The 24,899-nt window shown below is 38.8% G+C and overlaps 1 protein-coding gene across 3 annotated transcripts in view; it reads left to right on the plus strand.

Annotated features, from left to right (window-relative positions):
- Window positions 1-24,613, plus strand: part of LOC126199046 (tRNA-uridine aminocarboxypropyltransferase 2) — a 41,004-nt gene extending 16,391 nt beyond the window's left edge. For all 3 annotated transcript variants that reach the window (XM_049935752.1, XM_049935753.1, XM_049935754.1), the window contains one exon: window positions 22,771-24,613. In XM_049935752.1, the coding sequence (XP_049791709.1) occupies window positions 22,771-23,073 (303 nt within the window). In that variant the 3' untranslated portion in view covers window positions 23,074-24,613. The remainder of the gene's footprint in view (window positions 1-22,770) is intronic.
- The last annotated feature ends 286 nt before the right edge of the window (window positions 24,614-24,899 follow it).

Genomic DNA, 24,899 nt, shown 5'->3' on the forward strand with positions numbered 1-24,899 from the left:
CTCTGATAGAATTACAATGTCATCGGCGAACCTCAAAGTTTTTATTTCTTCTCCATGGATTTTAATACCAACTCCGAATTTTTCTTTTGTTTCCTTTACTGCTTGCTCAATATACAGATTGAATAACATCGGGGAGAGGCTACAACCCTGTCTCACTCCCTTCCCAACCACTGCTTCCCTTTCATGCCCCTCGACTTTTATAACTGCCATCTGGTTTCTGTACAAATTGTAAATAGCCTTTCGCTCCCAGTATTTTACCCCTGCCCCCTTCAGAGTTTGAAAGAGAGTATTCCAATTAACATTTTCAAAAGCTTTCTCTAAGTCTACAAATGCTAGAAACGTAGGTTTGCCTTTCCTTAATCTTTCTTCTAAGATAAGTCGTAAGGTCAGTATTGCCTCATGTGTTCCAACATTTCTACGGAATCCAAACTGATCTTCCCCGAGGTCGGCTTCTACTAGTTTTTCCATTCACCTGTAAAGAATTCGTGTTAGTATTTTGCAGCTGTGACTTATTAAACTGATAGTTCGTCTGTCAACACCTACTTTCTTTGGTGTTGGAGTTATTATATTCTTCTTGAAGTCTTGAGGGTATTTCACCTGTCTCATACATCTTGCTCACCAGATGGTAGAGTTTTGTCAGGGCTGGCTCTTCCAAGGCTATCAGTAGTTCTAATGGAACGTTGTCTACTCCGTGGGTCTTGTTTCGATTCAGGTCTTTCAGTGCTCTGTCAAACTCTTCACGCAGTATCATATCTCCCATTTCATCTTCATCTACATCCTCTTCCTCTTCCATTTCCATAATATTGTCCTCAAGTACATCGCCCCTGTATAGACCCTCTATGTACTCCTTCCCCCTTTCTGCTTTCCCTTCTTTGTTTAGAACTGGGTTTCCATCAAAGCTCTTGATATTCATGCAAGTGGTTCTCCTTTCTCCAAAGGTGTCTTTAATTTTCCTGTAGGCAGTATCTATCGTACCTTTAGTTGAGATAAGCCTCTACGTCCTTACATTTGTCCTCTAGCCGTCCCTGCTTAGCCATATTCTGGAGGTAAAATAGTCCCCCATTCGGATCTCTGGGCGGGGACTACTCGAGAGGATGTCGTTATCAGGAGAAAGAAAACTGGCATTCAACGGATCGGAGCGTGGAATATCAGATCCCTTAATCGGGCAGGTAGGTTAGAAAATTTGAAAAGGGAAATGGATAGGTTAAAATTAGATATAGTGGGAATTAGTGAAGTTCGGTGGCAGGAGGAAGAAGACTTTTGGTCAGGTGAATACAGGGTTATAAATACAAAATCAAATAGGGGTAATGCTGGAGTAGGTTTAATAATGAATAAAAAAATAGGAGTGTGGGTAAGCTACTACAAACAGCATAGTGAACGCATTATTGTCGGCAAGATAGACACGAAGCCCACGCCAACTACAGTAGTACAAGTTTATATGCCAACTAGCTCTGCAGATGACGAAGAAATTGATGAAATCTATGATGAGATAAAAGAAGTTATTCAGGCAATAAAGGGAGACGAAAATTTAATAGTTGTGGGTGACTGGAATTCGAGAGTAGGAAAAGGGAGTGAAGGAAACATAATAGGTGAATATGGATTGGGGCTAAGAAATGAGAGGAAGCCGCCTGTTAGAATTTTGCGCAGAGTGTAACTTAATCATAGATATGGGCATCTTAATTGAAGAACTTAGGATTAAGCTTTAAACTTAAAGCAATTGCAGTAAAGTTCCAAGTTTGACCCCGGCCACAAATAGGTGGACTATTGAAAAAATGGCTAAAGGATTTGCTGTTTCAACTAAGATGGTGAAGACGGCTAGGAAACAAAAAATGGAACGTGAGATTTTGGCAACACCTGCAAACTGAAAAGGGATAAGCTGAATGATGAAGTAAAAGAAAAAAAAAAAATATATATATATATATATATATATATATATATATATATATATATATATATATATATATATATATATATATTATGAGTTCCCTCATTCATACCAGGACAAAAAAAAAAAAAGAATAAATGGTGATGTTCATTGTTTGTTGTATGCAATATAGAAATCAACTGAGGTTCTCTAAATTTTGTGAGCTCAGGCCAAAATAGTGTACAACAGTTGGTGCTTCTGGATCACATTTGATATGATATGTGTATGTGCAGTTCATCAAAATCCCCTATTAATGTTGACTTCAGCAACATCCATTCAAGATGACCACAAGGATTTGATGGAGGGGGGAGGGGGGTGGGCACTGTATGCAGTTTGGTATCAAAAGTTTGTACACTGTAATGTTGTGAGGAGTGTCCAGGAAAAATGCAACTAGAGGCTTATGTTGAAGACACTTTTTAAAATCGTGATGCCGAAGAAACTGTGGAATACAAGCAGTGGATCCATACTGAGAGAGACACGTTGGAGATACGTCGGGGAACTGTTGAAGATTTCATGGAGGCACTTACTTTGAAAATTACCAGTTTAAGAAGCCATTGCTCAGTGTCCAAACACCAAAGTTATACCTTAAGCAGCTAAAAGGAAATTTCGCTGAGAATGAAATAATTATATTGATGGATTTTGCAGGGAATTGTTCAAGATGCTTTAAAAGTGTTTCCTTTAGAGAATAGTCAAGCCACATTACAGCCATTAATTGTCTGTTTTGGTGGCAAAGAAAGTCAACGTAGTAGCATTTGTATGATCATCGACTGTCTGTCACAATACCATAGCTGTCCATGCATTTCAGTAAAGTTAATAGCATATTTAAAGACAGAGATTGAAAACATCAAGAACCTTTATTACTTTAGAGATGGTTCAGCTGCTCATTATAAGAATTTCATAAATTTATGTCTGCATGGAAAGGATTTTGGCATTACTGCCGAATGGAACGTTTTTTGGAGCAAGCCATAGTAAATCACTTTGTGGTGGCATTGGGAACAACAAAAAGACTAGCAGCCTATGCTACTGTACAGAGGCCCGTAGAGGACGAAGTATTGACTCAATATGATTTGTTCAAATTCTGTGTTGATAGTATTTCGGGCATAAAGTTTTTCTTTATATCAGAAGAAGAAATAAAAAAAAAAATTAAGTCTGATCGAAAAACGAGGTTTGCCAGGGGAAATACACCGGAACAAAAGAAAATCACCAGTTTAAGCCAATTAATTGCAATCAGCTTAGAATTAGCGGAGTTTCCAATGATGGTACAGCATTCACAGTTAACGCCTTCAAAAGCAGATGGAGGAATTCCAGCAGTTTCAATAGCAACTTTAAATCAAGATAGTATGTTGCATGTATGTATGACAATTTTTGTTGGGTTAGTAACATGTATGAAGTTGCACATGAACAAGATGTCCTCATCAGCTTTATGCACCCACACAGTTCTGCTTGTTCCTTTTGCTGGTCAATGGCTAAAGACACCTACTGGATTTCTGAACAATATATTGTCACGACTTTAGAAGCACCATCAATATCAACAGGCACACAATACAGTTCACAATCTGTCCTTGACAAAATTGTAAAACTGTTAAATTTGATGTTGTCTATTACGCTTGTTTTTATGGCATATGTTAAATTAATGTTTGAAACTGATTTATATACTCAAGTTAAAAAAAATTAATTAGCAGTAGTATTATAAGACTTAATGATCAAAATATTTCACTTTTCAATCTCCTTGAAGTGCTAAAATAATAACTTTTGAAAGGTATTCTAACTCATCAAAATGCAAGATCCAGAAATTAAACAATGTAGCTTTGAAAGCTTAAAGTATGCCCTTTTCAGCTGTGGCAAGAAAAAAAAGAATTGAACAAGACACAGTTGCAGTATTGCCTCCCCTCAAAAATACTCTAAAATTTGTGCTTAAAAAGTTTTGGCCAACTTTTCAAATGCATATTTTTTCATCTAGGCATTCAATGTTAATTAAATTTGGTCCATATATTGACATATAGGTGGGAATAACCCTCTGAAGTTTGGGTGTGATTGGTTCATATGAAAAGTAGCAGTGATCGGTCAAATGTTGGCTCTCACAATTGCGCCATGAGTCTCGGAAATTTTTGAAACAGCACAGGCACGATAGGTGTTGATATTCAAACAATCTGACACGAGTATTCACAGCAAAAATTTTCTTTGCCTGTTGTCCAAAGCTAATTGAAGATGGGCTTCTGCAAGATTGAAATCCACACAGAGACGAATCTTCCCATTTGGCTTATGAATGTCGACTAAGAGTGATGCTCACTGACTGGCCAAAATAGGTTTTAAGACATCAGCGGACTCAAATCTCTGAATTTCTGTAGCTCCGACATCATGTAATGGGTGTGGCATAGGGCGTGTGCAGCAAAATTTGGGTTACGCATTAGCTTTCAGCGTAATGTGAACATGAAAATCTTGTGCACATGCTAGAGTACCATCGAAGTAATGTTGATACTTGTCACGGAGTTGTTGAATTGCAGCATGGAAAACTTTCGTGTCTATGGCACACATATTGTCCTGTATGTCTAATCCAAAGAAATCAAACACATCCATGATGAAAATATTTGGGCTCGTACGTGAATGGACTACAGTGAAAGGGACTTCCTTAGTCGTGTTTTTGTATTTTGCATTATTTTGTATTTAGTGGCACATTCTGAGCACTGAAATGCTGTCACTGTTGTAGGTGGTGATATGTAGACTTTATGTTTGCAAAGGTGGTTGGCCAATTTTTTCATATGTATCCAGGTTAAGCAATGTGCAGAAGCTCCGGTATCTAGTTGAAAAAGCACTGGCTGTTTACAAATTTGCAGTGTAAGCCACAGTTTGTGATGTGTGTTCTGAATACAGTTGTCCATTCCGTGTTCTGAAAAACTGTTCTGTTTTCACCTGTGCACTAGAGTGCATTTGTGAATTTCGACTTCGGGAGAGCCTTTTTGAAGTGTGTGGTATTTGCATTGCACATATGTGTGTATATTTTCTGCTCCTTCTCTTGTCTGATTTTTGAGCAGGAGGAAGTGCAGAATCTGAACATTGGTTTCCTTCCATTCCTGCTTTGCATTATTTCCGTGTGGAACTGAAGAAAGCTTTATAGTCTTTTGCAGGCAGAACAGTTTTGTATTTTCCATGCAATGACAAAATTTGTATTCAGCTTGTCTGAAGAAGCAATTCTTCCAATCATGGGTGACATAGCATTTCACACACGACTTTGCTTTGTGCGGAGTGGGAGCAGTGTAATTAGCATTGCACCAGTGTGGCAAATGCTGTATATAGTATATCTGGCCTTATTTACATGGTGCTGATGTGTGAGTGCTGGAGTCTGGACTGTGGCTGAGGCATTTGGTGTTTGTCTCAAGTGAAGCGATAACTGGTTGACAGAAATCTTGCTTGGCTAAATCTTGAACTTTATGGGCATTAATAGCTTTGAGTACTTCACTGAGGCTAGGGTTGCGGTGCTTTAGAATTTTGGCTCTCAATCTCTGATCTAATAGATTCTGAAAAATAGCATCATGAAGCATTTTATCCTGATAAGTTGCATGACAGACACAGGTGAATTCACAGTCTGTAGTTGTGCCCTGCTATTCTGTAGTCCATTCTTTATAGGATTGATCACTACAACAGTGTGTGCAGAAAAATTTATACCGTGCAGCAGCAATGCACATTTGACTCTCAAAAAATTCATCTAATCTGGGAATTATGACCATAGGGCTGGGCTTAGGGCTCACTGAAGGAAAGCAGTTTCACAAGGAGGCAGTAGGTGTGCACTTCTCCACATGAAAAGAAAATGCACTGTGTGAGTCACCTTTGATTTTCTATGTGTCAAAATGCTGTTCAGCTGTGTTATGTAACCATTCCGTTTAGTTTGTCTCATTAAACTGCCGGAAAGGTGGAGGCAGCAGCTGAATTCCTTCTTTAGCTTTTGTACATTTTGCTACTGGGCTGCTTATGCCTGTACGAGGCAAGAAACTGCTAACAGCAGTTCTGTTATTTGTAGACTCTGAAACTCAACAAGAGATGTTAAATGCTGCTCAGTGGTTAGATGATGATCTCACTGATTTGCCATGATTCCTTGAATATCTCAACTTAAATACTTCAACTTATGCATATCAACTCAACACACACACACACACACACACACACACACACGGAATTCAATAATTCAATAGGAAGATAAAAAAGCTGTTCTGCCCTGATGTCCAAAGCTCCTTGTTCCACTGCCTTTTCTATCATTGCCAGACTATTATAACTTCATTTGCTTGCTGTGTGGTTCGTTAGTGGAAACAGGAGTGAGGAGCAGGTGCAGTATCTGAACAGAGAATTCAGATATTAATTTATTCTACATCTAATAATAATAAAAATAACACAAAGCTTTGTTCCTGAAGTTTGAGTGTCAGTTGCTAACAGTAGATTTGATAGTAGAAATATATACAGATATGAAAGATTTATAAATCTATCACTGTTCTATATAATGTCTATTCAGAAGATGTCGAGCCCAGGCACTATGAAAGTCTGTAAATATTATTCAACTGTTACACACAAAAAATTGGCTCAGTGCATGAGTGTTCGAAACTAAGTGCACCAGCTGCTGTAATTTGAGAGAGGGGATGCTTGCATCTCATTGGCAGTGGTGGAATTGTTCATGGCAGTGCCCTCATGTTGTGTTGGCAGCTCTAGGGAATGTGGCGGTGTAACTGACAGTGTGTGTATCTGAAAGTGCGGCCAAACAGAAAGTGGCTGATATTGTAGTGACGATACTCTTTTCATTTGATTTTATTGTGTAACTAAGTATCATGCATTACTTACTTTTCCTATTTCACTTTTATTCCTTATTGGTGTTAGCCTTTGGTGCTAAGAATTGCACAGGAAATTTTATACTTTTTTCAGTTTCATCCTTTCATGTGACAGTCAGTTGACACAACCTTGAGAGCCATTTTCAAGGAGAAGTCAGACATTATTAAAACTTTTGCTGTAAGCGTTTTTTGCCTTGTCACTTTGCTATCTGGAAATGTGTACCTTTGAGTTACTGTTTCTATCAGTGCATGATCAAGATTTGACCACAATAATATTGTTAACTGGGTGTTTGAAAGTGCAATTAAGTATGATCCATTCACACTTTGCACTGAAGATATCTCTGGCCAAATTCATTGAAAGATTTTGACACAGTTAAAAGGCAGAGCCCTGCTCCACAGAAAAGTGAGTGGATTGGGGAGTTTAAAGGTGCCCAACAAATCGTATAAGTGACAGGAATGTCCAGTTAGGCTTTAGAGTTCTCAATGCAAGTCCCCCCTCCCTTCCTCATCACCGCACTAAGCTCCTGCAATAGCAATGACAGGCTGAAACTATTGAGATATTCCATTCATTCAGTTTACTTATGGTTTTGAGTGTCAAATCACTCTTAAATAATTCAACTCCCATAATAATGAGCAAAAATTGATGCCAAAAATGAAAGTGTATCGATCTTTTGAGACTTAAATAAAGCTTTACTTCACCCAAAAGTTAATTGTAACATCACTGAGCTTCATTAAGAATGGTCCTAACAGAGGTGCTCCGCTTTTCCCTTTATCTGACATGTGAAGTGTTTTATCCACACTATCATGGCACCCCATGCCATTCTATGACAATGACATGAAACGATTATATACAGCAGAGGCTTAATAAAATTTCTTAATATGTGTGTAGACACAAAATGTACTTGCTCAGTGGTTAATATTACATGTTACTGTGATGTACATTTCATGTTAGTATTGTGTAGAATATAAAACAGTCTAATTTGCAGTGTCAACCTGATTATGACCTATTGTTGAAATTGCAGTGTGGAGATTGGAAAAAAAGTTGACACAGGCAAAAATGTTGGCCTTCAAAAAATCTCGCAACCTCTGTTCGTGCAAGACTTGAAGGATTTTCCACCATTAATCTTCTTGTGCCATTGGTGATTGATGTGATGGAGAAATGAATATCTGTCTATCTTTATGTACTGCAGCTCATGAATTGTTACTGCTGAATCAAAGAAATGCTTGCAACCTATGAGGCAGATTGCAGGTACATACTGTTTCAAAACAATATCGAGATTACAAAATTGTTGAGACTTTCATGGCTATTGCTGATGTATTGCCCACAGGTGTTGTTTCCTGATCTTTAACCAATTTTTGTTTGACAATTTTATGACATTGCACCACTGTGAGTGGCTAGCATTGTCAGAGATTCACCTTCCATTGCTAGTGGTTCCGCCACTAGCAGTGGGGGTGAACCATTGACAATACCAGCTACTTACTCTGGCAAGACGTCTGATAGGTTGTTTAACAAACGTTGGTCAGAGATCCTGAAACAAAAGCAGGATAAATCATTATTGAGATTGGTTGAATATCAACCTAAATATCCCACGCTTATAAGTCATTAGTACTAGTGTATTACATACCAATAAGCACAATAAGCCTTTTAACAGTATATCTGAACCTAAGTTATAAGATAAGTGCTAACTCCCGTGTGATATGGTGAGTCCTATAGCATGTGTGGTGTTGCGGTTTATTGCCTACATAAGAAGACTATTCACTCAACTCTGGGTGACTTTCTTCTGCAGCAAACACCTGCCCTGAGTGCGACTAATAATGTTCTTGGCCAAAAAAGCCATAAGAAAAATGAATTGCACAATAATTGTTTTCTGCTTCTAGGTCTGGCTAAGTAAGAAATGAGAGAAAGTCAAAGAAAGAAAAATATGGTACATTGTCACTTTAAAGTACAATTTTGCACCACTAGGTCCGCACTAGCTACAGTTTTGAAATGCGGCTTTCCTGTGCACAATACAGGGTGAGGCAGCTAAGTCATAACACCCCTTATATCTCCCCAACCATAATAGATACAAAGATGCCATTTGCACAGCGAATTGCAGGGACAAGGGCTACTTGAATACATCACATTTCATGTTTGTGCAATTTTTTATTACAGAGATATGAGGCCATCTTTAGTATTTTTTTTAGTTTTTTTTTTTTTAAATGAAACCCTGTGTTAAATTTTAGCGTAACATGATGGGCTTAAAAAAACTGTTTCAAATATGTATACATCATAATATTTAGGCACATAGTTTTTGAGACACAGATCTCGATAATGCCGCAATATGACACACGAGGTAGCTGGAGAGAAGGGTATAAATGTGCTGCTGGAGTAGTGAGACATCGCATTTCCGCCACAGTTTCTTGGAGCAGACATGTACACCAACGAAGAAAAGTTAGGTATGCTTCTAGTGTACAGTGAAAGCAGAAGAAATGCTGTTAGAGCAATAAACTGATATGGAGAGCTGTATCCTGAGTGTGAGCATCCTACGCGCCAGCTTCTTGCACGTATTTGCAAGAACTACTTGAATCGGGATCATGGAATGCCATACAGAGGACAAGGCAGAAAACAGCAACCGGCAAGGTACATGAAGAGGGTGTTCTAGTGTTGGCGCATAACGACCCTACTGTTTCATCGCGACATATACCCTCGGAATGTGGTATAAGTCCGAGAAGTGTTCTATGCATATTGCATCGGCATAGATTTCACTCGTTTCGTCTCTCATTACATCAAGCACTCTCCGGTGTGGATTTTGAGTGGCGCCAGGAATTTTGCCAGTTTGCTCTACAGCACCTAGAAGATGATCCAACGTTTTATCAACGGGAGCTTTTTACTGATGAAGTGACTTTTACCAATCACGGTAATGTGAATTTGCATAGTATGCAGTACTGGTCAATAGAGAACCCTCATTGGTCCAGAAAGGTACAGTGTGTAAACTTTTAGATGGCAGACCTCTCTCTAGTCCTGAATCGGTAAACGTCGGGAGGCTTCGGTAGGCACGCAGTTTCGACTGCTGCCAACATTACGTAGCTGACTGTGTTGTACAAGGTAGCCATTGCCGTCTGCTTAGTTATTGTTTTGTGCTGTACTGTTCTGCGTGTTTTTATTGTGCAGTTGTGCTAAACATTATCAAAATGAGTGAAGAGGCAGTTGCTGGCCCATCTCTGGAGTCGCCAACAACCCCGTGCAGCTACAGAGCTGTTATATGAAAAGTTCCCGGATTGTTGGATAGGATGACATGATGAAGTGAAGTGGCGAGCCCGGTCTCCTGATTTGACCCTTCTTGATTTTTTTTTTTTTTTTTTTCTGTGGGGAACAATCAAACATAAAGTGTATACTCCAATACCAACTATGCCAGACAATACGAAGCAACATATCATCGAAGCATCCGCTGATATCTCACGACACCCTCGCAGCCGTTCACAAATCATTCGAATGGCGACTACAAGTGTGCATTGCAGCAGAGGGGAAGCATTTTGAGCATGTTTCAGTAAAGTTTTGTATTGTGCACAGTATATATTTTGCATCTTTGTGTGTATTTGCTTCGTATTGTGATCAATAGTAAATATTTTCAAATAAAAAACAAATACGTACAAAATAATTGTTTGTATTTCTGTTACTTAAAATGTATTAACATGTTGTAGTATTTTAATACTGTAAGTTGTCTACTATTTTGGTATCACAGTTGTCAAATAACTGAATAATATTTGCGCAACATCATCAGTTAAGTTTTGCGCAAAATATCGCAGTATGTATTACTATTTTCGGGTAAGTGGATGTGTTCGTGTAAGGATGGACTCTCGATGTTTACCATGTACTCTACACAACAGGAAAGGTCGCATTGGACAATGCCGCTTCGAAGAACGAACACGATACGAGAACATATTTGTGTCTCAAAAACTATTCACCTAAATATTATGATATACACATATTTGAAACCATCTTTTTAAGCCCATCATGTTATGCCAAAATTTAATATTGAGTTTCATTAAAAAAATTAAAAACCATAAATAGCCTACTCTGTAATAAAAAATAGCACAAACATGAAATGTGATGTATTCAAGTAGCTCCTGTTCCTGCAATTCACTGTCCAAATGACATCTTTGTATCTATTACGGTCGGGGAGATACAAGGGGTGTTATGACTTAGCTGCCTCACCCTGTATAGTCACTTTTATTAACCGGCTTAGGGTCTCTACCCTCATCTGATACTTGGAAAATGTATGGATTTCTCTGTGGTTTGAGTGCTTGCAGAATACTTTACGAAAATGTTCTTGATTACAGTTGCACGGCCCACTGCACATAACTCAAGCTATTTAAAATAAAGTCAAAGTTCATACAGGGGTGGGGGGGGGGGGGGGGCAAAAAAAAAATTAAGGGTTTCCGTAATAGTCTTTTACACCTGTAATAGAACATTTTCAGATACATCACCCTCTCCTATACTTTAATTAACAGCTTTACTATAAAAATAAAAAATGTTAAATATTTGGATAATAGTTGTGACTGGCTGAAATAAAAGTTCCTCTTTCATTGAACGCATTTGTTGAACTCATAGGCTACAATCGTTTATAACAGCTATCACCCTCATTGCAACCAAGCACAGAGTGATCGGATCGCTTCTTGCTGCATCCCATCTGCCAGCTACAAGAGGGAGCATTCACTACACCATAGAAAATACCACTTCTATATCTCATCACATACCGAACTACATTATTATATTTTAGCGGAGGCTATGACTCATACTGTTACATTAGAATAACTCAAAATTCATTTGAAGAACTCACTGTAACATGTTCGGTCATGACAAGAACTTACGGCAGACTCGTCATGGCTCTTGATCACAATTCCACTCACAATGTTAAAGCACATGAAATGACTACTTTGATTGTTGAATCCGATTGCAGCCAATCAGCTTTTGAATTAAATGTATACCACCCCATGTTTTCCATTCTGGTTGACATAGCAAAACCTTCTGCCTACGTTCTTTTCCATTTGGTGTACAGCAAAGGTCTAACTGAATTTATAATAATGTACTTAATATTTTTTGGCCTGTAAAGTAGTGACACCTCAGCTGAAGCTGCAGGCCGGCTCATGTGGGTAACATCTGTAACAGTGAAGCTACAACATGTTGCAAGTGTGAAGCTAACTGTTGTCTGATTCTACATGGACTGTGTAGATGGCAATGTCACAGTCTGTACCTGTAGCTTATGGCACATGACTTCTTCCCCTCCCCTCTTCTAGCAGTTCATGCTACAGTATTGTGTTGCTCTCTCATACTCTTCCTAAACTTGTCCTTCAACCTTTGGTTAGAAGAAAGATTTATTTTAGCCAACAATTCCCATACTGACTCGTCAATTAGGCAAGGATTCCCAATACTCATACCCGAGTCTTGCAGGCGGGCTGTTCCATTAGTCAATATGGCACACAGGAATCAGTTCATACTCTCTTGTTATTTTGGATGTACATTGTCTTTTCAAGAGACAAACATAGAGTTACGTAAGAAATCTGTGCTATAATCTGAAGATTGGTTTAGGTTTCAAACTGGTAACAGAAAGTTAAATAAATAAATAAATAAATAAATGGACGAGACTGTGGTTTGTAGCATAGTTACATTTCTCTGCAGTCAGCAGTTCTTGAGCATTATAGGTAAGATAAAATCTGGAAAATACTCTGCATTTAAAATTCTTCATTGTTATAAGCTTTATCACCATATGTTTTATTAAAGTGGGTACATTCTTGATACCATTGGGTACATGTTTTATGTGCCAAGTTTAAGCGACTGCTGAAAAAATACCAGTTTGTCCTGCACCTCAGAAGTGTGCCATCAGTTGTGCTCTTTTTCTTTTATTCATGTATTTTTAACATATTTAGAACTAAAATGTATATAGTCCCTCCAAGTGACTGTACATGAAAATTAACTTCTGAATTTTCAGAAAGACATGCCCATGAATAATATTACCTACATGTGGAACACTCAATTTTTGTATTTCCAGGCTTCATTGCAGTCAGTTGTCACTTATGATCTAGCAGATATTTTTATTCAGTCTGCAACTACAAATAAACATTATTTACAGCATTTTCTTAGCTATCCCATAATTAAAGATCTGCTCAGCTGCAGATATCTGCTGTTCCAAGTAATTACAAGTAAAAAGATGGAAATATTCTCTTGCAGATCTGCAAATATTGGCAGTATTTAATTACTTTGCTTTTGAGATTTCAAGGACAATACTGATATAATTTTTGTTTGTATACATTGTGATATCAGTGTACAGCAGATGTTCTCAAACATATTTAGGTCTGCGCCCCTGCCCTCTCTTTGACATGATGGGAAGACACCACACTGTCATTGCCAGTTTTATTTATTTATTTGTACAATATTTGTTACATTCATGTGTTTACAAGTCTGTCTTTCTGGATCCAAACTTTTAATGAACGTAATTTCACTTCCTGCTTTCATTAAAGTGACAAATTCTCTGCATGAAATTCTCTTAAGCTGATACGTTGACACACCTGCACTAGCTACTGTGCCCTGGCACTGCAGCTCAGCTGAGATGAGGGGCTGTTCCGCTTGGAGAGCATCAGAGTTGAAAGCAGGCAGAATGAGGCTTTGGTGAGCTTTGTGTAATGTGGGTAGGGATGCTTGTATGTGGCACACAGTAGCGGTTATTAAAATGTTACCTCCATCTTGATACGTACCATCCATTCACCCATTCAGGCTGGCCGTCATGGATCGTATGTCTGCAATGATGAGGAGTCCCATGTTCAGTATGCTGAAGGTCTTACTAAGGATTTTACAGACAGTCATTACCCTCCAGGCATAGTTCACGAACAGATTTCTCATGTCGTATCCACACATGCCTCAAATTGTCACAATGATCCCATGAACCAGCTGGAAAGGATCACTCAGTATCACCCCAGGCTGGAACAGCTTAACCACATTTTTTGCCTGGGGTGCAAATACTTACTATCATGCATGGAAATGAGAAATATCCTACTCACAATCCTTCCCACCTCTCCTGAAGAGCTCTGCCCACTCAAGGTACACAATACCCTCGTCCATTGTTATGCCACACCCACTCCCAATCTTTTGCCACCTGGGCCATGTTCCTATGGAAGATGCAGATGCAAGACCTGTCCTGTGCACCAACCTAGCACAACCTGTTCAAGCCCCATCAAATGCCAATCCTATCCTTTTTTTGTGGACATGACCATCAACCAGTTGTCCGCTTGAATCAGTGGCTGCCAATAAACTGTGGCCAAGAGCACTGTTGGCCACCCAGTGGTGGTAAACACTGTTGAGCTTAACATGCTGGACTTAACCCTTTAACTGCTCTAGACATGTTAACGCGCGTGCCTTTGTAACTGTCCCTGTGTGCTCTGATTGTGTTTACGCGTGCCAGCAGTCCTACCTGGTACTTCGAATGTGTCTACGCATAAGTAGAAGGACTGGTGGCATGCGTAAACACGTTCAGAGCACACAGGGACAGGTACGAAGGCGCGCGCTTTAACACGTCCAGAGCAGTTAAAGGGCTGCTTCACAACCTGTGCCATCTGAATTCTACTAGCTTCACTCAACTACATAAATGGGAAATACCCTAGCAATACATTCTGCGACCCACTGTACCCTTAACATCAATATTTGCTAGCCTCCATCTCACACATGCTTCCACCCCTGCCCCCCCCCCCCCTTTACTAATTCCGCTCTCATATTCTCCTCTCACCTCCTTTTCCCGCTGCACACCTCCCTGACATTGTATGCCACACACAACTCTCCCTTCCTGTACCAGACCAAACTCACCAGGGCCTTCTTTCTTTGCTGTACACTTGCCGCCTTTTCTTCCCAGCCATTAGCCTGTTCCTCCCATTACTCCCCCCACCTTCTTCCTCCTCTCACCCATGCCATCCAATACAATCTATCCCCTCCCCTCACAATATGTGTGTCCTGGTAGTTCAGGGAGGACATCAGCCAAAAGCTTTGCAATGTTTGCAGTTTTGATTGTGAGTCAGCCAACTGCTCAACACGTGAATTATACAATGAGCACCTGTAGCCTTGTGCCTTATCATAATAGTATGAAATTGGTGACAGTTTAATTACACTTCTGTACTAGTTCAAGGTGGCGACATCAAGATGGTGGTTTATTTTGGACACAACAGCATTTTGTAAATACTTCTCCGATGAACAGCAGTAGTAAGCTTACCTAAAAGTTGAGTGCTATTTATACACCTATCTACCACTCAGTGTCTCAAGTCTTAAGTTGTAGCATTAATCCTAGACGCAAGACACTGATTACAAAAGGCCCCATTACGCCATGTTATGGCACCTCACAGGTAGCAGCAAAGAAATTATAGCCCCTTTTAACTTCAGCTAGGTATCGTTACATTTTCCTTCTTCCTGTAGAAGCCGTTTTAATCTACCTCTTGAAAGTTGGGTAAGAACATACTTGGCAAAGCTTTCATTACGTTGACCACACTTGCTGTGTGGGAAAGACCTTGAAGTGGATGTTCAGCTGCCGCTCTGTCTTTATTTTAGGATCCAGACAGATCCTTGTTTGCTTTCAGTTTGGAAGCAGGGGATATCGAACTTGCATTGACAGTCTGACCTTCCTGGGGGCAGTTATTAAACAGTCTCCCCTGCACCTACAGGTATTTTTTTCATCGTGAGAAGTCTTTGATATTACTCTGAGGCATATCATTCTCAAATAGCTCCATGGACGGGGTTTCTGGGGAATCTGAACCTTTATTCCTAAGGTCCCTCCCTTTTCCCACATTATTTTCAATAAAGATTTGACAGTATCTTGTACCGTAGTTTCTAACAAGGGTGTGATATCCCTTAAGGCACTGTTTCAACTTTGTGGCAGCATATGCAGTTGCTATTACAGTATTACATTCACTGTTGGTGACAATGTGCATGCTCCCTATTCGTGGTTGACATCTCAGTTTTTAGCTCATCTTCTGTCATTGCAAGTAGCTGGTGCCAGCTACATCTGACAATTAGTAGGTTGGAGGAATTGGCAGATAAAATAGGTTTTAGATATTTGACTCTGAAATCTGTGTGTGTCCTTTTTAACTGTCCACACACTTTTTTTTAAATTTGCCTTAATTGAGAATGAAGGACAGCATTTAAAATTATAATAGGTGAGGTTTAAGGGCTTTACTTTTGATTTAAAACTTATTTGGCTGACAATTGGAACTGGTGAATCTGTGTAACACCTTCAGAGCTGATGGATCCAGCAGGAACCCACTAACAAAATCATGTCCACAAAGAGTTGGAACTATGTAGTATTAACCACTCATTGGCAACATGGAGAAAATTCTTCACCAAGTATGCATTAAACTGATGTATCAGAGCAACAACAAAATTACATACTTGCTGAGCACCTCCAAAGATGCTGTCAATGCATTACACACCTTGGAATTTAGTGGGGTAACTGTCAGTACAAAGTAACATACATCAGAAAGATTGGATGAGCTATCAGAATACAAAAGAGCACAAGAGTCACACATATGGGTAGGACAACGATATCATTATCTTCAGTGGCAGAACACCAAAATGAATGTGTTGAATAAAAGGTTTGAGGAAACAAACTTTCTAGCTAGGCAGCCACTCACTTTCAAAAGGAAGATGCAAGAACCTATCTTAGTGATTAAGCAGCCCACCAATATGGACTGCAATAATGACGTGGCTTTCAGCAATAGTTAGCATACAAACATAGTGCACTTGCAAGGCTATCCCATTATGTGCAGCCACAAACACTTCTACAGAAGATACACAACGTACTGTTCCATCCTTGTAGTGACCAACACTGCAGGAACAGCACCACATCAGAAAATTGGCCCTTTTATAATTCATCCACATGGGCCCAAAAGTTCTACCTTTAGTTACGAATAATGAAGCACAACAGTTTCCTTCTTCTCCATTCCATACATGATGACAAATTTGATTCATGCTCCTATTCAGGGATTAAGGTTCAGTGATGTAGTTGATCTATTGGGGTTAAAGTTGCGTTGATTCAACAGTATTACATATCCAGTGACGGCCACATGCAATAGTGGCTGAAGTGTTGGTAGATCTTGGTAAATCATTTTCCAGTTCGATACATTCTACAACGCAGCAAAAGTTATGTAAATCATTTCCTGCTGTGAATAGGTTATTAAGAGAGTTTTTACTTGTCATGACTGCAACTTTTTCCATCCTTGTTCGTCTTAAATTGTGGTTTATTAGTAGCTAAACTGAAGTAAGAAAATTATGCTGGCTTTTTTTTTATTTTTGTTGCCTATGACTGACATTTGCTTTGAAGGCCAAGATATGCTTTTGTAATTCAACATTTCTGTTTTTGCTCCCCCAACTGAATTTATAATTATGTTTTGGTCACAAGATGTTTTACAAATGTGCGGAAACCTCTTGCTGGTTCCCAGTAGCACATAGGGTGATTCAAAAGGTTGTGCACAAATTGAAGGAGCTGATAGAAGGATCAAAATAGATCCACTTTGAAATATGTTGGTCTTGGAAGTAATCCTGAACCAGAGCAAGCTTTGGAATGTCAGAACCAACAAGGCCAATCAGTTTTCATATGCTTCAAGTTCAACAGAGATAAGGTACTGTTTACTCACCAAGTTGTACAATGAGAGGCAGAAAGATTGCCTGGCCCGAATCATTTAGAGTCCAACAAGAGAGCATTGCACATGCCCAAGCTCAGAACTGCCAGTGCTCACAACTCTAGCAGTCTGTGGAGCGTCAGCTAGGCATGTACATCGTCAAATAGAAGCAGTATAATAGTTAGGATACAGTAGATGTTGAGATTCATTGCAGTTTAACTCATCGTATTATTTCTTTTGAAAATGATTATTTGAGCACATAGAAATGGTTGAAATAGAACTCCACGTCGGTAGAATTTCTACGACGATGAATGTTTCACATCTGTTTCAATGGCCTAGTGGATAGGCTGATGATTTGCTAATGTCAAGGACGAGCGTTCGAATCTAGCTGGAGTCAGTTGTCATTTTTTTAAATTTAGACTTGAGCAGGTAATATTTTAAACCTTAATTTGCTACAAATTGTGCAGTTGTAGACTTTTCTAGGTTCCACATTGTGTCAAAAGATTCCATTTTATAGTAGTCTAACCTTTAAATAAACAGGCAAATGGTCATAATAAAAAATATTGAAAATCAATATATTTATTTGTCATTACTTTGACCGCCACCTGGTCTCTCTATCGTTTTCAGCTAAGAGAAACATATCTGTTGATTGGCATATTTTTCTAAGTCCTTATACATTGTCTACATGAGCGAGCTGGTGTGCCTTCCAGTCTCTGTTGTTTGCAGTTTAATATTCGTTCTTCAATTACAGTAGGCCTATTCGACCGTCACGCTAAAAAGAAGGTAGTGTGTCCGCTTACTGTACTGGTAGCTGCAATATGTGTTGGATTGAGTCTCACCAGAGCCTTTTTTTTTATTTTTTCACAAATGTTTCATGCTTTATTTACTTTTTGTACTAAATTATATATTCTGTTTTTCACTTTTTTCACTATTCTCTTCAATAAATAATTAATTACGATTTTTGAATTTGATGTCTAGAAGTAATCTTTCATGGAAGGTAATATTTATCTGATGTCCCATAACAATAAAAATAATCATCCTTGCCTTGGATACATTCTAAAGTTCCTGTACCGATGTAAGACATCCAACATTTCACACTTATGTGTCCACTTCTAGCATGTGTGGCCACGAATCGCATGTCGTATTATTGCCCATCTGTGCAGTAAACAGGAGCAGGACCTCTGCTTGTAGATTCAATTGTGCACTAGTCGGAATAGATGACTTTCCTCCACTCGACATCTTCCCACGAACTCAGGTGTCATTGTGTCCACAGCTTGTTTGTTAGACAATGGTTCTTAGATAGGAGTATGACGGGACCTGATTCCATGGCTCTTTAATCTTCTGAGAGCAGTTGTCGACGAGCCCGGGAAATCTGAAGTTCTCCTTACTGGATGTGTGACAAGGAGCATTCTGGGGCTGCTCTGACCAATTATTCATTTTAACTTTGTATAGAGACTTGGGGTCTTCTAGGTGTTGGACATTTCACTACCTCACCATTACCTATAAATCATCTAATCTACATCCTTGCAGTAGAAGCATCAATGTCATAACAACATCGGGCCTCAGATGCACTAACTCCATTTTCAAAGAGAGCAATTAATCACTTGCGAACATTCACATCAGCCATTTTTAAGCAGGCTTCTGATGTATGCCAATCAGCTGATGTGTTTCTCTTAGCTGAAAACAATAGAGATACTGGGTGACGGTCGAAGTATTTACAAATAAATACATCCATTTTCAATATTTTTACTATGACCCTTTGTCTGTCTGTTTCAAGATTAGACTGTTATAAATGGAATCTTTTGAAAGAATGTGGAACCTAGAAAAGCTTACAACTGCACAGTTTGTGGTGAATTAAGGTTTAAAATATTACCTGCACAAGTAAAAAAAAAAAACATGAAAATTGACTCCAGTTAGATTAAAACGCTTATCCTTTATGTTTGGAAACTGTCAGCCTATCCACTCAGCCACTGATACAGATGTGAAACACTTGTAATCATAGTAAATATACCAACGTGGAGTTCTTATACTTCAACCGTTTCTATGTGCTCGAATAATGATTTTCAAAAGAAATCATATTACGAGTTAAATTGCAATGAATCTAGACATATACTGTATCCTAACTATTATATTGATTCTATTTGATGATGATAAACACCGAGCTGAAGCTCCACAGACCACTAGAGTTGTGAACACTGGCACTTCTGAAATTGGGCATGCACAATGTTCTGTTCTTTGGCTCTAAACTACTTGGGTTGGTGTTCAAAATGGTGACCACCACATTAAATATACACGAAACATTTGTGCATAGAAAATTCTGGTGCACCTGTCCAAGTACACCAGGCATTGCCTTAACTGCACCAGAAGCTGTAAGTTCCTGGCAATAAGTATTGCTTTATCTGGAACTGGTGTAATATATCCAAGCCTTCTGATATGGCAAACAAAAAAGGAAAGATTACGCTGTGACAGGTCAGGTGAGCGAAGTGGCCATGCAACTGTGCCTCCCGAGCTGATCCAATGTCTGAGAACTGTGCAGGTCCTCAATGTAGTTGAATAGACATCTGACAACACATTATAAGTGATACATCCTCTGACAGTTGATGACCTTATGGTGCATAGGCATTGACTGTCACTGACAGCTTTCACTGGTTCAGACTAATGTCTAAGACCATAAGGTTCCATCCCAAAGTTGTTTATTTCAATTCCTCTATAGTGACGATGATGATTGACCATTATGGCAGATAGTGAGGTTAGCTACGATACGTGGATATCTGCAATTTATCATCCTTGATAGGGCTGCAGTGATGTTCCAGAAGGTATTGTAATTATGTTACGGCAGCAGCTTACTTGTTAAATAATCTCTTTATTTCATAACAAGTACAATGGAGGAGACAGTGCTGGAGAGGTGGCCAACACCCTCCATGACAGAGGCTGGCCTCAGCCGATGAAGCATACTGGTGTCAGCAGCAGCCTGTCTTATGGGCAGATGATGGTGTGTTCAGTCGGGCAGTGGTGGTGGCTGATAGAATGGTGTGGTCAGCACAGTAGCAGAGTTGCTGATGCAGGATGGTGGGTGACAGTTGGCAGTGGACAGCAAAGGCAGTCACGGCAGCTGGCCAGTTTACATGTCTCGGTGAGAAAAACACGGGCAGTGAAGTCAAATCGTGACCCCTGACATGGAAGATGCCAGAGGTGTGTGCTCTTACATGGTGATGAACTGCAACTGTGTTTTCATGCTCAGTTGGTGACAGCTAGGCAGCTATATAACCCAGGCTTGAACTGCAGTCCATCAGGAAGATGACCAGCAGCAGGTGAGAATCACGCAGCGGGCGACCTATCTGCAGACAAGTCCCATGTCAGCAGCATCCAGACTCGGCACTGGCTGTAGCGTGCTGCTAGTGAAGACACTGCATATTGCCTGTCTGAATTAGGCAGTACATATGCAATCCTGGCTAGCTAGTGTTCGTGGAACAACAGCACTCTAGGCTTCCTAAGTTATAACAGGTTGGAGATGCTGGGTGTAACTGTTGGGCAGTGATGACGTATTTTGCCCCAGATTTTCCATCGTGTCAATGCCTCCAGGAGCCTTGTTGGTGCCATAATGTGCCATAACATCTTCTTTAAGAAGTCCCAGACAGCTATTTTGGTAATGTCAGCCTACAAAATGCATGTTCTTGTGCCAGGACAGGTAGTTATTGAGGTGTCTTGTGACGCCCGCCTTATGAAGTCGTTTTGCTTGATTTGTCATAAGAGCCATTTGCTTTTTTGGTTGGAACCATGACACGACAACTCGTTATCAGATCCTTCATTTTATGCAACTTTTTGAATTGCCCTTCATTGTACTGGCACTGCATTGGGAACCATTAACACCCATGAAAATTTCATTAATAGCTTTTTTCTAAAAATGCGTTCGATATTCCATTTACCACAATGTTTGTATAATGTAGAAACAAAACAAATGTGGTGTATAGAAATATTAAGGTTGAAATGTCATTACTGTACACAAGGGTCATAAGATGGGAGCTTATGAGACACTTTATGTAATTACTTCATATTTGCATGAAGACTTAATAATGTAGTATAGGACACCATAATATTGTATATTACTGAAAAGGAAACAGTGATTTACAGTCAGATGCCTTTGCTTAACAGAGTGCACCTGTAATGTTTAATGGGTTAAATACATTCTCTCTGTGTGTAAATAACCTTCTAGCCATCAGAACAATTTAGAAATCCAAATTGTTAGTATTGCAACTAAATATTAAGCAAATTAATATTGCTTTAAACTGTGATGCATTTAGTGTTGCTTACTTCTTTGTTAATTTTTGTCGTGCATGATAGTGTGAGATATTTTGGGCCTATTTGAAGATGTTGGCTTTCATCAGATGAAGAGCATAGCTTATCTGAGCAGAGTTCTACTTGATAATCTCAGAGATGCAACTCTTGTACCAAATGCTATTTGATTGGCATTTATAAACTATGAGGCCAAAATCTTTTTCTGAATATGTTGCTACATTAGGATTTTTCTCGTTTTAACTGTTGGAGTTGGGTTTCTTTCTCTGCAGTTTTTGTCTGCTGCAACTACATTAATAACCATATTATTTTATTGTAAATATTGATTTGACCTTATGCATATATCATATTACATTATGAATCTACCACTAATGATACCTCAGACAGAAATTGGAAAGAAGATAATACAAACTGTGACCGTGCCTTACAAATACAAGACTTACGTTACAGAGCAGTGAATATAAATAAAAGTGAATTTCTTTTTTTTAATTCCAGTCAGTGGGGGAAAAAAATTCACACTGTCAGTGTCCACAGCAACACCATTCACATTGAGTTTCCTGGCACTGTGGTCTGACTTGGCCTGCTTTGTATTATTACACATATTTGATGATGCCAAGCTTACTTCATTTACGTCTTATGATAAGGCCTCTTTGACTTTGTCAGGATACTATAAGGCTTCTTCTGTTTCATTCAGATCTGAAGGTGACCATTATGGACTGAATAAAATTGACTGTTTGTGATGCTTGACTGGAATCAAATAAAGGAGTTCTGTACTCTCCGAATCACAGTATTTATTTCTTACTGTGTTGTGAGTTGTGAAAATAAATATCGTGCGTGAGGTATAAAAAATAAAGGAGAATATATTGGTTGAAACAAGGGAAAAATTATTCAAGTGCGTTGAATGTTGGAGTATAGAAAACTTATGTTTACACAGGAGCACTTAAACCATGCGATTCTTCTGACCTGCTCTCTGTAAGAAAAAATAGAGGAAAAGGAAGCAGTATTATGAATGTAGTTTGCATAAAACTTGCTTTTTATGGCATGTTCACCTCATGTTATTTAGGTGCAGAATGCTTGACAGTATTTTATTCGTCTCTGTTTGTTTAACAGGTGAAATTGGTCCATGGATTAATTAGTGAGTATGTAATCAGGAGCCAACCAACAGATGGATGTCTATCTACGCTCGAAGCTGCTGCCCAAGCACTATCACACTTAGAGGACCGTGCAGATGTGACAGATGTCCTATTACGACCAATGCATGCACTGTGCAACTTTCAGTTAGATTATGGTGCGGTTACCCACAGCAGCACGGAAGCAAGAGTACGCAATGGAACATATCCACGGCAGATTGGCAAACGTCTCAGTCGACTTTTGGCAGCTAATTCTGAAATTGATGACACCAGCTGTACCTGACAGCTAGAAGGTGGTTAGGTATTTAGGGAGAAATTACTTGCTTTTTTGCTTGGCCATTCATCATTTCTCCTCTAATGTGAAGGCTAATGAAGTCCATAGCAGACAAGAAAAGAGTGGTCTGCAAATTAGGTGCAGTGCGGTGCTCCAGATCTTGAGACAGATGAAGGTGATGGGAAAAGTAACACTGAGAATGTTATCGTATTAGTGATGGCTGATCTGCTATTTGAACTCACTTTATTCCTCCAAATAACACCAAACAAATGTTCCTGTGGTATATGAATCCTCAGTCTGTTGCAATTTGCTCTGTCACCGGGAGTCTTGATCCATTCTCATTAAGATAAATATCTGGAAGCTCTTCCTTGATGATCATATGCTCTAACCTGAGCGTTTGTCTCTGTGTATACTGGGGCATTACAATATTTGTTCTGTTTATGATAACATAAAGTTTTCCCATTCACATCTTGGTCAGTAGTGAATTTTCACATATATTTCCAGACAAGTGAAGCCTACTTAAAAATCTCCCAAAGCAGGTTTGTGTTACTGTTACCAGTTCACCCAGTCAGAGAATATACTGTCATAAGATGGAACAATATGACATGATATTGAGAGTAAAATAGATAGTTATGCAACAGATTAAGCATTTCTCTTTGGGATACTGCCCTGCCCTTTATGTTATAGTCATTTCAGTTTATGTAGCAGATGTTCTTGCATGCATAATTAAAGTGGCTGGCAAGAGAGAGAATATACAATTTGATTTTGGCTTTTTAAGTTTTGCCATATTGCTTGTGGACAGACAGCATATTATATGAAACAGTGTAACTGCTGTACGTTCATTTAAGTAGTGTTTTGAAACAATTTTAATTGTGAACTCTGTTACTTGTAGCTTCATAGTTGCTGCAATATAATTAATTTTCATTCTGATTTCTTAAAAAATATACATTTTGTTTAACATAGTGTAAAACACTGGTTTGGATGGTATCTCATGTGCAATATGTTTGCTACCTTAAATCATGTATTGTGTACTGTGCCTTTTCTGGTGTCTTTTCAGAATTAGTTTCAACACTCAGAAAATTGTGGACTGACTTTGTGATTCTATTTTTGCCATAGTTGGTATTTACAATAATATAACTAAATATGTTTACAGTTAACATTGAGCCAGACTGAGATAATGACACTGTTTGTGCTTGTGAAGATGTATTTTAAACACTATATTGGAAATACAAGGTTGTAATGTATTTGGTAATAGCATTTTTATGAAATGCTCTTTGTTTTTAGTGCCACTTGGATCAAAAGAAATGCATTTTATGTCTTTTGCAGCTATGCTTGGAAAAGTTAATTTTGTTGTAAAATCATACATCCTTTAAGGATGTTGTTTATGTCAGAAGCTTTAGCTGAGGTACTAACTGGTTGTGCTTTAGTATGTTACACACCAGTAATATGCTAAAAGAAGATCCTGTAAAATCAGTCATGCAATAATTTTTACAGTGGTTTCATCAGAAACTAACTGATAATGTTGCTAAATAAATATTGTGATACTTTATATTTTTGTTTTGGTCATGTGAATCATTTGATCCCAGCACAAGAATTTGTTAAAGTGGCAGTTAAAAAGTGTTTAACTATGGAGAATCAAGAACAGCAAATGTGTAAATGAGTCTAATTTTGCAAGATTCAATTTTCCCATATAAGGCAATAGAAACAGTTGTAAAGAGTCACCCAATAGAACTTCCCACATTTTAAAGTCGAGTATAACAAAAAGTATTGCAAACTTGTTTACTAAAGAAATTTAAAAGGTATTGAAACAGCTTGGAAACTAAGTACCATGTTTT

This window comes from Schistocerca nitens, chromosome 8, assembly GCF_023898315.1.
Source record: "Schistocerca nitens isolate TAMUIC-IGC-003100 chromosome 8, iqSchNite1.1, whole genome shotgun sequence".
NCBI lineage: Eukaryota > Metazoa > Arthropoda > Insecta > Orthoptera > Acrididae > Schistocerca > Schistocerca nitens.